The following is a 12,084-nucleotide window of genomic DNA, read 5'->3' as shown; positions in this document are numbered from 1 at the left end:
CGGCCCTCTCTTAGGCGTACACATTTCCTCTGCAATCCATATGTGGGCCAATCTTCATTACGTTCTCTGACATGTGAACTTGACCCACATACTTAGTGTTGTCCCTGTTCTTGACAGTTACCCAGAATTAGCAAGTACACACCATCACCCCGAGCACCATCAATGAGGACCAGAACCTGGACTCGGGTGAATGTGAAGAGGTCAGAGGGACCACTAAATTGGCTATCTGAGGCCATACTGTTGCTTAACCTTCTCAGTATTTTCCATGTCCAGGCACTGTGCTAAATTTCCCGAATTCTCAAAATAATTGAGGAGGTGGATGATGTTACTATCATTTTAGAAACATGAAACTGAAACTCCAAGAAGGGGACAAACTTGAGAAACCTCAGCAGCCTGATGAATCTGTAACATCCTCTGGATACACCTAGAGTTTGCTGGTTGTGTGCCTCAAAGAAGATAGGAGGAGAATGTGTGTAGGGGGTGGGGATAGAGAAGAGACAGTTCATGCTAGGAAAAGGGTGCTCCAGAAGGGCATAAAGGAAGCTGGGCATGGTGGTACATACCTGTCACCCCAGTACTCAGGAGACCGAGGCCCAAAGATCCTGAGTTTGACATCAGCCTTGGCTACAGAGAGAGTCCTTTTCTCAAAAAAAAAAAAAAAAGGGGGTTGCTGGTGGTAAAGGGAGGTGAGTAAGCGAGTAAAAAGCAATACTGTAATGGCAGGAAGAGCTATACTGGCAGATGGCCTGGGAGCTGTACTTTGTCCATTCTCTCTCTCTCTCTCTCTCTCTCTCTCTCTCTCTTTCTCTCCACATGCTAGACAAGTGCTCTATTACTGATTACATCCTCGTTCAGCTTTAGAATGGCTATGATGCTACACTGCTGTGGGCAGGGAAAGCAGACACAGTCCAGTCTGATCGTCGTTCTCTTTCCTATCATATTATCTGCCTACAAAGTCACCACTGAGCTTCTGGGAACAGGGTCTAAAACAGCATTTGGGGAGGGGGATCTATAGTATTTTATTCCTTTCCACAGAAATGGGGCTGATTCCTATTTCTCACACTTGACGGGATATCTATTTGGAGAAGGCAAAAAGAGAGGCTGTTCAATTTGCTGTCTCAGTTATTGTATTGGTGTAATTTAAAAGAACCTATTTTTTAAATCTACTTTTACTGGATATTCTTCATTCCCCCCTAGATCTCCTCTCCTCCTGTACTCTGAACCCCATTGACCATATCACTTACGTCCTCCTTAGGCTCTGGACTGCAGTTGGGTTTGACTAATGGGAGGAAGGGGCAGAGGAGAAGGGAAGGAAAGAGATCCTCTGGGAATGTCGCTCCCTCCCTGTGGTGTGGCAGTGGCTGTTTCCCTGCTCAAGGTCACAGCTCCTGTTGGATGACATTGCTACATCTCCTATATCCCCACATCCAGGCCTGGGAGTGGTAGCAACTTCCAGGGGATTCTCCATCATCCTTTGTCAATTTCTTTAACCTTGCCACCCCTCTGTTAATATTCCTTTCATTAAACTAATTACTTGGCTCCTCATTGACCTATTTGACTCTTTACAGATTTTTAAAAACGAAATGCATGGATTGCAGAATTAAACCACTAAAACTGACCTTTAATCATACATTTTACAGGGAATAAAAACATATAGTTCAAGAAAATTTATTTACAATAAAACCTCACGAAAGCTGCCAGGAGAAAAAAGAGTAACTTTCTGAAAATGGTAATGCCCAATATATGGCATTGGCCATGCACAAATTAGACTGTAGCTTTTATGAACAATACTACTTTCCATAGTGTGTATGTATTGCAGGTGCTAAAAATGCTTTGCAATGAAAAAACTCAATTATGATGGTATTAGTTGATTGGAAGTATGTTATAAGTGCACTCTGGGAGAAATGCAATGCAGATGGAAGCAGGCCAAGACAAGTCATCAAATATCAAAGCAACTCTGCCTAACAGCAGGCGTTGGAAGCCTACATGGAGAAAGCGCTCACTTACAGTGAGGAATGCATCTCTGTCTGTGAACAGCTCAAATAGGGGCCCTTCCCAAGTTCAGAAAACCATTACATTTGGCTTAAGCCAAGTGAAATAAACAAACCTTGGCCTAAGTGAGAGCTGATTGTCCTCCTCTGCCTTTCAAACTCATCAACTTCTAAGCCAGCCTGTGTTGTTTTTCCTTAGTTCAAATCAGAGCTGACTTAACATTCGCATTAAGACACCCCTCCTTCCTTCAAAGTTTACTGACACTGGAGACTGGATGCTAGAAGTTGAACTGAATTACGCTGAGAATGTGGCAGGGATGGGATCTGACCTCCCTGCTGAGGGCTTGAAGCCTCTGCCAGCATCGTGGTTTGGGGATGGCGTTGTTTCATGAGGTTTGGCCTGGCTCTGGGTTGTCATGGGTCCAAAGCACTTTGACATTCAGATCTTCTGGAGGCTTTCTACAGCTTCTAAGCAAACTTGGTTTCCTATCAGATCTCTGGAGATTCAAGGCCACAAATTAGCACCAGTATTTCCCAGTTCTTTCTTGGAAAAGATGACTGGGGCCGCACTGAACCACCTGGGAACAGCTTATCTCAGAGCAGACCTTTTGGATCCGTCCCATTCCAGGACACAGTGAATCAGGACTGGTATTCTCAGGCGAATATGCATGATAGAATCATTCTCCTTTTTACTCCATTGGCTGCTGGAGGCAAAGAATAAAATGTAGGTCTTTTGTGAACACCCAATTCTCTAATATGTCGAAGTATGTACTTATTTCACTTGAAAATGAATCAACAACTTAAACAAGTATGTCTTAGATGAGAGGATTTTTAGAAAGGAAAATATTACATATTTTCCCCATGTAATTTTTTTCTAAGTTACCTTTAAAGTGCCATTAATAGTAGGTGATTGACTATTACCTAGAATTTACCTTTCAATTTCTTTTATGTATAAATTGGTGCAAACAAAACAATAGGATTTAGTCATCTAACACAGACAAGGAACAGGAATAAATGAGAAAAGAAAATTCCGGAAACCTACTAGTGCTTAAATAATTGACTGAAAGTCTTCTATTTTGAACTCCCAGTTTGAACAATTTTGTTCTGACTAGTTATTCATTTTTAAAAATTCTCAGGCATTATTCTGGAATTTTGGGGTCAGTGAGGTGGGGTGAGGGATAGTTATTCTAAGATTAAAAAACATTCTACATTTAAAAAACTCATCTGATGAAAGAAATGAATCTTCCAGATTCAAATAACTTCAGAATCTTAAGTTTAGGAATTACCCATGTGCCTTGTCATTCATCTCGTTGAGAATAATTTCTTAACATTGGACTGGTTGATAGATAGGGAGAATTTATTTATCCACCTAGAGTTTAGTTAAGTTAAATTTCACCTAGTTTATTTAAATACGTACAAATACAAACCATTTATTTATTCTTTTTAAAAATATGAACTGATTTGACACATCATGTCAAAATGATGTCTAGGTTGGTTTTGAATTTCTCTAAGTGATCAGGTAGTTAGATAACTACCTATAGCAAATGGTTTTGAGTAAATAACTCAATGAAACTTTGGGAAAAACCTAACATCCTCTTTTTTATGCTTTATAATGGCCATCCTATAATAACACTAACAAAAACGACTGGTTCTACCTTTTTAAAGACCATCCTGGAAGGCTGAAAACCGAAGGAAAACTGTTTGAATACCAAGTCCTCTATTGAATATTTTAAACTGTAATTTACAATCCAACCATCCCATAAAAACCTGCCAAGTGAAATCTAATATTTCCCACTAGATCTCACTTTAAAGATACCATATCTACATTAATTGTAAAATGCTGTTTTGGGGAGTTCATTAAATGCTATTCCATTTTCAAATTTTTTGCTTTATAGTTTATTTTTGTAACATTTCAAATGAGTTTACACAGTAACCATGATTGAATGTGCAAATTCACTGAAATATTTTGAGGCTAAGTTTACAAATGCCAAACGTTCAGAAATATATTAAGATGTGACTCAGTGTTACAGGATTTCTTATGCAGTATGAGTCAAACTATGTTCCTTAAATAAAAATATAGACAGATGAAATTTGCTACAACACAGTCATCTAGTAAAGTATACGTTAGTCATGCCCTAATATAAACATTAAAAGAATTCCAGTATAGCTGAAGAATGGACTTGATTTTTCAGTATGTAATCCTAACATTGTGCTTCAGACATGACCACCTACATCCTCCCCTGGAACCAGAATTAACTTCTTCACAACCTTTTTTATTATTTCTTGTGGAGAAGAAAATTCCTGAAGTCTTTTTGATTAACATTAGTACAGCAGATATTGAAAAATAAATAACAATTTGACACATAGCTTCTAAAGGGTGTGTGAGCCAAAGTGACATTTAACCGAGTGCAACCCTGTACGAGGATCCCGTAGTGACTGGAGAGTCCACCCATGCCTGAACATTAAAAAAAAGACTGTGATGCAAACATGGGGGCCGTTAAGCAATCACAAGACAGCAGCTTGTCTATCTTGGTTGCTTCATTGCTTCCACAAATCGGCTTCCTAGAGAATTCATACGAAATTTCCATTTGGTTGGCTGTATACTGTATGTTTTCAACAGTGATAGCATAGAAGATTAAAATAGAAAAAGTTTTAAACAAATCACAAAACCACATGCTTTGTCATTCAACAGGAAAGCTTAAATAAAATGGCAACTGGATCTTAAATGCAGCTGGGTGTTCCTCCCAAGGCCACATAAGGGCTCTCTCAGGGTAGATGTTATAGATTCTTCTGACACTTTCCATGAAGGGCCTTGTCAGTGAGCCTGTAGCCCAAACCACTGCATAAATGTTTGTTTACTCTGTTTTGTTAGGATAGTTTCATTTTGTTTATGCACTAACTTTTTCTATTTCTCCAAGGAACCATTTCAAAGGATCTTCCAGATGCTCCCTAATGAAACGTGTCCTCACGACTGTCCACAAAGGTCAGCCTGTTTACTGGCATTTGACTGTGTAGAACAGGAAGTTTGTGGTGCATCTTGGGCTCTTAATGAAGTCCGACAACAGAGGACTGAGCGCATTAGTCTCAGAACGGGAGGCCTGAGGATGGCAAAGACCCAAGGGTCAATGATTGAATTAATTGATAAAAATCTAAGAGCTTGGAGGTCCCACTTTTCTTTTCGGGAAGAGGTTTCATTCATATAGGCAAAAATCTGTAAGAAGCAAAGAGGAAAAATGCTGTTAGTTCTACACTGCAGCGGTGGGTAGCCTGGGACCCTACACTCCTTCTCTTGAGCCTTAACGGTATGGCAGTAGTGATGGCAAAGGGAGAAGGTCGCAAAGGTTCATCCTTCTTCCAGTATGTAAATCATAACATAATGAATGCATTCCCCTCCCCCCTTGAACTTGATGCAAGAATATTTTCTGTGGATTATAGTCAACACTGAGCTCATGTACAACCTTCTGATCTTGTCATTGGGAATGGAAGGAAATTAATAAGCTTTGCATGGCACCTAGAATTGCATTTTTAAACAATGGTAACAATGTTAATGTCACTAGTTCCCACTTATCAATACACGTCATGAATTCTACTGGCTACTAAACCTGGGTTATCCTACTCCTTACAAAAAGTTGACACTTAAGTATTGACTCCTTTGAAGAGATGAGGATGTAATCTTTGGGAATGGTATTAATAACGCCACATTTATTTCCAATACTTGATCTGATTTAATGGTCCCAATTCAGCGATAAAGGGCAAGCAGCAGGGCACCACCACTGGGAGTATGCATTCTGGTCACTGGACTGCTTGAGTTAGAATTGTACCTCTGTACATAGTGTTGGCACCATAGGCAAAAAAACTAACCTTTGTGCCTCAGTTTCTATATCTGGAAAATGGGCGATACAAACCATATCTACTTCACAGGATTGCTGGGAGGATAACAGGAAGCAATACATGTTAGCTACTTTAACAGTGCTCACATAGTAAGTGCTCTAGTTAATAGCTCCATCTTTTCAATGAGGACATTTAGGCACAGAAAAGTTAGGTGTCTGGCCCAAGAAAACAAGCTGTCCGAGTCAGGACACAAATTCCAATTCTGTACTACATCCAGGCCAGTCACAGAGTGAACCAAGCCTTGTATGCACATATGAATAATAAAAGAAAAAAAAAAAAACAGAGTGAAGTTCTTCAGAATAGTGCACTAGATGCTGAGAAGTGACATCTCTTTACCCATGGATCAGTGTTTTCAAGCTGTATCTCACTATCATTTGGTTCCTTAGCTATTTAGGGAGCAGCGCAACTTTTTGTTCAGATTGAGAGGACTAGAACAGTATGTGCTTGCAAGAGATTGAACATGTTCTCAGAGCTTACAGAAAGGAGGAAACAAATGTTGGTCACACCTCATCATTTAACACCAGTTCTTTATGATTCCCCAGGGATCCTCTAACTAATCACAGCCTGTGACTTAGGGAGCCCTCCTCTCTGTCCCCGACTCCCTTCTCCAGCAGAAGGAGTCATTCCTTTCCCCTGGTACTTACTCTGCAGGCATCTGGGGACTGGATGTACGAAGCAAATTGCAGGGAGAGAGGATAGTCATCTTCGGGTTGCTTATGTTAGGACAATAGCAGGAAGGTTTGGCAGCCAGAGGTGTTTATGCCAGGGAATGTTGGCATAGGGAATGGAGAAAAGATTTGGCAGATGAGTGAGGAAAAAGAAGAATTGATGGTGGGTTTCCCAGATCCCAGAAAGAAGAAAGGTAGGGTGATAAAATTGAGCAATAGTTTTCTTCTTGGTTAAACTACTTTGTATGCAAAATAGACAGTAGGGTATATTAAAAGAGAATCTGGGGGAGCTAGAAATTTGGATAATAATATACATAAATCTGATGGATTAAAATACATGAGTCACTACACACAAACACACATACCCCTACATGTGCATGCATAAATAATTGAGCGCTCTGTTGATGAAAAAGTCCATATCTGAGTTTGGGATCAAATTTAGCCAAAGAACATAATAATGCTGAGTTGATCAGCCCAGACAGGCAGTGTAGACAGGGTTGAGACTCACAGCTCCACCGCTGGAGATGAGTCAGGTTTCCCGTGGAGAGTAACCTACCCCACAGTTCCTGATCTCTCTAGAGCATGACAGAGTAATGAGAAGTGAAAGATGGCTTTAGGGATGAAGCAATTCTGTACTGTTTCCTTTCCATCCGCTACACTGGGTAATGTTTAGAATTGCTTAAAATATGCATTTCAGGAGGTGGCCAAAATTTTGTAGAAAACCATACCCTCTTTTACACTTGGAAAAGAGACCTACCTCAGTGACCCTTGAAGTTCTTGGTGTGAGCTTTGTCTTCTACCTCCATTTCCCCACTTTGGTTCTCATCTATTGCTTAGAGTTTACTACTTTTGATCTTCTGCATCCTGGGTTTGATTATTTTTAAATTGTGGTTAAAACATCTATAACATAAAATTACGATTTTAGCAGTTTTCAAGTGTACAATTCAGTGGTGTTAAGTACATTCACGTTTTCCTGCAACATATTGCTTGTATTTTTAATTTTCTGTTTATTATGATGTCCTGATACCTGAAAAGTCGCTCTGGCTAGGAGAGACTGCCCCTCCTTGGGCTGGCTAATTCTTGGACAAGAAAAAGTCTCAGCTGGGAGCACGTCTTTACTACTGGCAGTGCTAACCAATCCTGAGACCCCGCCTCTATCAACCCCATATGCTCAGAAGGCAATATTCTTTTAACTTATTCATCCTGGAGCCAGGTACCAGGCAACTACAGATGACTGCCCTATAGCTTATAGCCTGCCAAAACCACCCACACCAGCCAATCCTAAATCATTTGCCTTGATGTAATTTTCCTGTGGAAACTCCAGTAAAGGCCGGGGTCCAGGCTTTCCCCTCCCTCCTACCTCTTCTGCCAACTGATCCATAGCTGGTGCTATTCCATGCCTCCCTGACCGGTGGGCCGTGTCTCGCCTCCCTGAGCCTCTCCCCTGTCTCCTCTTGTAAATTCACTTTACTGATCCATAACATAAAAGAATATTGAGCAGCAACTATCACTACCACCTGTCTTCAAACCATCATCTGTCTTTGAAACTCCAAATCCATTAGGACTTTATGTGTTTTTTAATGAAATATGGGATGTAAGGCAATAAATGATATTCTAGAATTCAAATTCAGAGACCGAAGGGATTTAAGCACCTTTTTGCATATGCTACTAATATATTTGCTGTGAGAAAATATCAAGGCTAATCTAAATGAGTCGAGTAAGTTTAATTCTATAGGCTAGGCCCTCTCTACAGGGCTTCACAAAGAATATAAACCTGTGACACTCAGCAAGGGGGCCAGATGAGAATCAGTGCTGTTTTAACATGGTCTGGAGAGGCCTCCCATGGAAAACTTCATCTTGGCAGTGATTAGAGGCAGTTTGTTTAAACTACTATCTTTAATGCAACTACAAAGTGAGTTCAGAAATTTGGAGCAAATGAGGACTTTATTTGGATGATCACTGAAATCATCTGGGGAGCTTTGAAACACTCTGATGCTTTGCTTCCTCCTTTAGAAACTCAGTTATTTAGTTTGGGCTAAGACAAGGCTTTGGGTTTTTTTAAAAGTCCATCCCCTCACCCCGGGTGGGTCTAATATGCAGCCGAGGTTGAGAAGCAACCTAAAACCTGATAGCTTCAAATTATTCATTTATCGCACTTAAAAACAAAAGACCTGCTTAGGCCTGATGAATAAAATCAGGGCTTCCAGAATTCAGTTCCTAATCATTCATATACAATCTGATTCTCTTTTGGAAATGAAATCCTATGGTGATGGCAGCTAGTCCTCATTAAATACCTACTGTGTACTTGGCATGGCTGAGCAATTTCTAAGTCTTTGGTTAAATCCTTACACAAGCCTACAAGTCCTAGGTTGAATCCTTACATAAGCCTACAAGGTCTTACTATTCCCATCTTACAGAGGAGGAAGCCAAAGCTTAAAAGGCTAGTTACTTCGCCTCAGGTCACACTCTGGGCAAGTAGGGGAACCACCAATCAAATTAAAGCAGTGAGACACCAGACTTCACTTAGTCACTACAGGGTGTGCTGCCGTTTATACAAAAAGCCTTTGATGTGACATGACATTTCACCTAAGATTCACAAGTGACTGGCTGAATTATGCGTTTGTATAGACTTCTCTTCAAAGGTGTCATGAAGGCTTGTGGATATCACCATTCCTGTTTATGGATCAAAAAACGGGGCTCTGTCTAAGTAACTGTTTGGTTTTCTCTGGGGCTTCTTTTTCCTCCTAGTGACGCACAGCTAAATTGCAGGCATTGCTTTTATATGTTTATTTGCCTTCTGAAAGACATTGGGGTGTCCTGGTTATAGAATTTGCAGAATTAATTCTTAAAAAAAAAACAAAAAACAAAAAACAACATTTTCTTTTGGGGGAGGTGCTGTATTTTCCAGATATACAATACTTTAAAGAAATCCTTTCTTGCAAATCACAGGTGCTTTCTGGTGTGGAGGGAAACTGAAGTTTATTTTCCATCACGAGAAAAAATTGGAGCATGGATCTGGCTTCAGGATGAGCGTGGCCTTCACCTTGTACTCCTCAGAACTGAGAAGAGGTGTGGTGCTGAATTTTGGAGCTCTGGGCCTATACACTCCAGGATGGTGGCTCTTAACACTGAGAAGGTAATGGGTACTGTGAACCATCTACTCAGGACTCCTGTAAACACAACATTTCGCAAGTTGTTTCACAGAGACCCGTGTACTGTCCGTGGACCATGAGTCAAGAACCCAGCCTAGAGGAAGTTTCAGCCTTCCCTAAATGTACTTTCCCTGTCTCTGGACCTTCCCATCACACACACATCCCAATTTCAGGGTAATTAAGTCTATTTTTGGTTAGGGGTAATTGTAGGCAGCAAAACACTGTCAGAAATATGGAATTTGGTGCATCTTGATGATGTGAGCTGAGATACAATAGACTTGAGCTTGTGATCAGAATGGGGACTGATGGTCAAACCAGGACAGGAGAAACCAAGCAAGCAGACCAAGGTGAGATTTCCTGGGTCTCAAGCCTGTAGTTGGAAAGAGACTGGCTGATTATGGCCCCAAAACACTGCATCTATTTCTCTCTCTTTTTTTTTTTAAAACTTCATACCCTTCTCTTAATGTGCCAAAGAAACACCATCTCAAAAGGCTGCTTTTCTTTTAAGCAGTGGACCAGGCCTAAACCATCTGAAATGGCAAGGAGGATCCACTTAACCAAGGGTGTAGACATAATACACAAATTCTCTTTTAGGAAATGGACTATGGTTCTTGCAGTCTAAAATTTTAAAACCAGTATAATTATATAGTCCCCATTACAAAATATCAAATGGCAAAGGAATGATGGCAAATGAAAACTCATATAGAGGAACTTTCTCTTAAAGGGTAATGTATATTAAAACCGTCTCAGAAATCCCCAAACACATCATTAATGATACCTGAATAATAAGGGGCCTTCAGGTTGTTCATGGACATTTCATTAAAATATCTGTAGGCTCTAGCTGCTGATGGGCAGAGATGGAGAGGATCACATTTTGGGGCCAGTGAGGGAGGTGGAGAGCTTGAAAGATTCCATCTCAACCAATGGCTTGGTGGTGCACGCCTGTCAACCCAGCTATATGCGGAAGCACAAATAGGATTATGGTCCAGGCTGGCCTGAGAAAGTAAGCAAGACTCTGGCTCGAAAAAAAAACCATTGCACAAAGGTCTGGTGGAGTGGCTCGAGTGATAGAGTGCCTTCCTAGCAGTTTGATGCCCAGTACCGCCAAACAAAACAAAACAAATTAACAAAAACCTCATGATCATGAATATGCTCAGAGATTGCTGGATTTCTACTACCTGAATTGCTATTATTTAGTGTATATACTTAGTCAATTTCATATCAGCTTTTCAACGCCATTCACTTACGTTTTACATAAAGAATACCAGCAATGAACTAGAAACTCCAGTATTGTTTATTTGAATTTGTTTTGTACTGCAAAGATCAGATGTCCACTAATCAGATTTACCTAGAAATTATAACCCTAAAGAATTTGTAAAGATGAAGACATTGTTAGAATGAGTCAATGGTCTGCTCTTGAAATTTTAGAACTGAATAAAATGCAGAAGCACTTTATCCTAATGACATGTGGAAAACAGTATAAAATGACCAGAAGCTAGCCACAATTCGTAGTGAGACAATGGCTTTGATATGAGTTGGAAATCAAGACACAAACAGTATTTCAAACAAAGATGGGGATCTCATATGTTTCCTGTGTTCTGTACCATTTCAGGAAGGAAAAAAGTTTCTATTTCTCACTGTGAAATGATGACAACAGCTGATTAACATAAGGAGGAATTTATTAATTTATACAATACTCCTTTAGTGAATAAACAATTTGGAATATGTTGTTGGTCTCATGCATGATTTCGTGTTGGACAGCCAAAGTAATGTCATCTCCCAAACACCACATATTTTTTTTAATCACTAAAGAAATGTTTTATGTGTACTAATGGAAGATTTTATGTTACGAGTAATCTGATTATTTCTTAATTTAGACCAGCATTTACATTAGCCAATCTCTTAAAATCTCAGTCTCAGACTTTTATTTCCATGGGGAAGAAAAAGGAAATGATATATTTGGACCCTGCTTTACCCCCCTTGAGCTGACATGGAGAAAAAGGTCTTTGCCATTTTGTTTTTAAAATTAGCAAGTTGGAGTTAAAAGGCAAAACAGCCCAAGTATTTATAATATCTTCATAATTCCCTTAGCTTAATCTTAGCTTAATCTTCTTATAGGTTACCCTTGAAATGAGTATTTTCTCTTTGACAGTATTGTAAGTATATAGCCTCAGTGCTTCAAATGCCTGGTTTTCAATCGAGAAGAAGTTATTTGCCTCATCTGTATAATGGGAATCATAATATCTGTTTTATAGGTTACTGTGAAGATAATGGATTAATGTAAAAATTGACATTCAAAAACCTTAGTCTTTTTGGTGTTTATAATAATGATACATGAGGTTGAACTTGACTTCATTTCAGGATGCTGGGCATTCCCTCCCT

The 12,084-nt window shown here is 39.8% G+C and overlaps 1 protein-coding gene across 2 annotated transcripts in view; it reads right to left on the bottom strand.

The window, feature by feature from the left end:
- The window catches only part of Ptger2 (prostaglandin E receptor 2), a 31,516-nt gene that overhangs the window by 14,275 nt on the left and 5,157 nt on the right, over positions 1–12,084 (bottom strand). Inside the window, exon 3 of one of the 2 annotated variants that reach the window (XM_020160053.2) lies at positions 1,601–5,202. The exons of the other annotated variant lie outside the window; for it this stretch is intronic. Coding sequence (XP_020015642.2) covers positions 4,957–5,202 — 246 coding nt within the window. The 3' untranslated portion in view covers positions 1,601–4,956. Of the gene's footprint in view, positions 1–1,600; positions 5,203–12,084 lie in introns of those variants that run through there. 2 annotated transcript variants of the gene reach the window in all.

The sequence above is a fragment of the Castor canadensis genome, chromosome 3, assembly GCF_047511655.1.
Source record: "Castor canadensis chromosome 3, mCasCan1.hap1v2, whole genome shotgun sequence".
Lineage (NCBI taxonomy): Eukaryota > Metazoa > Chordata > Mammalia > Rodentia > Castoridae > Castor > Castor canadensis.
Note: the sequence above shows the minus strand (reverse complement) of the source record. Positions and strands in the feature narration are given on the sequence as shown.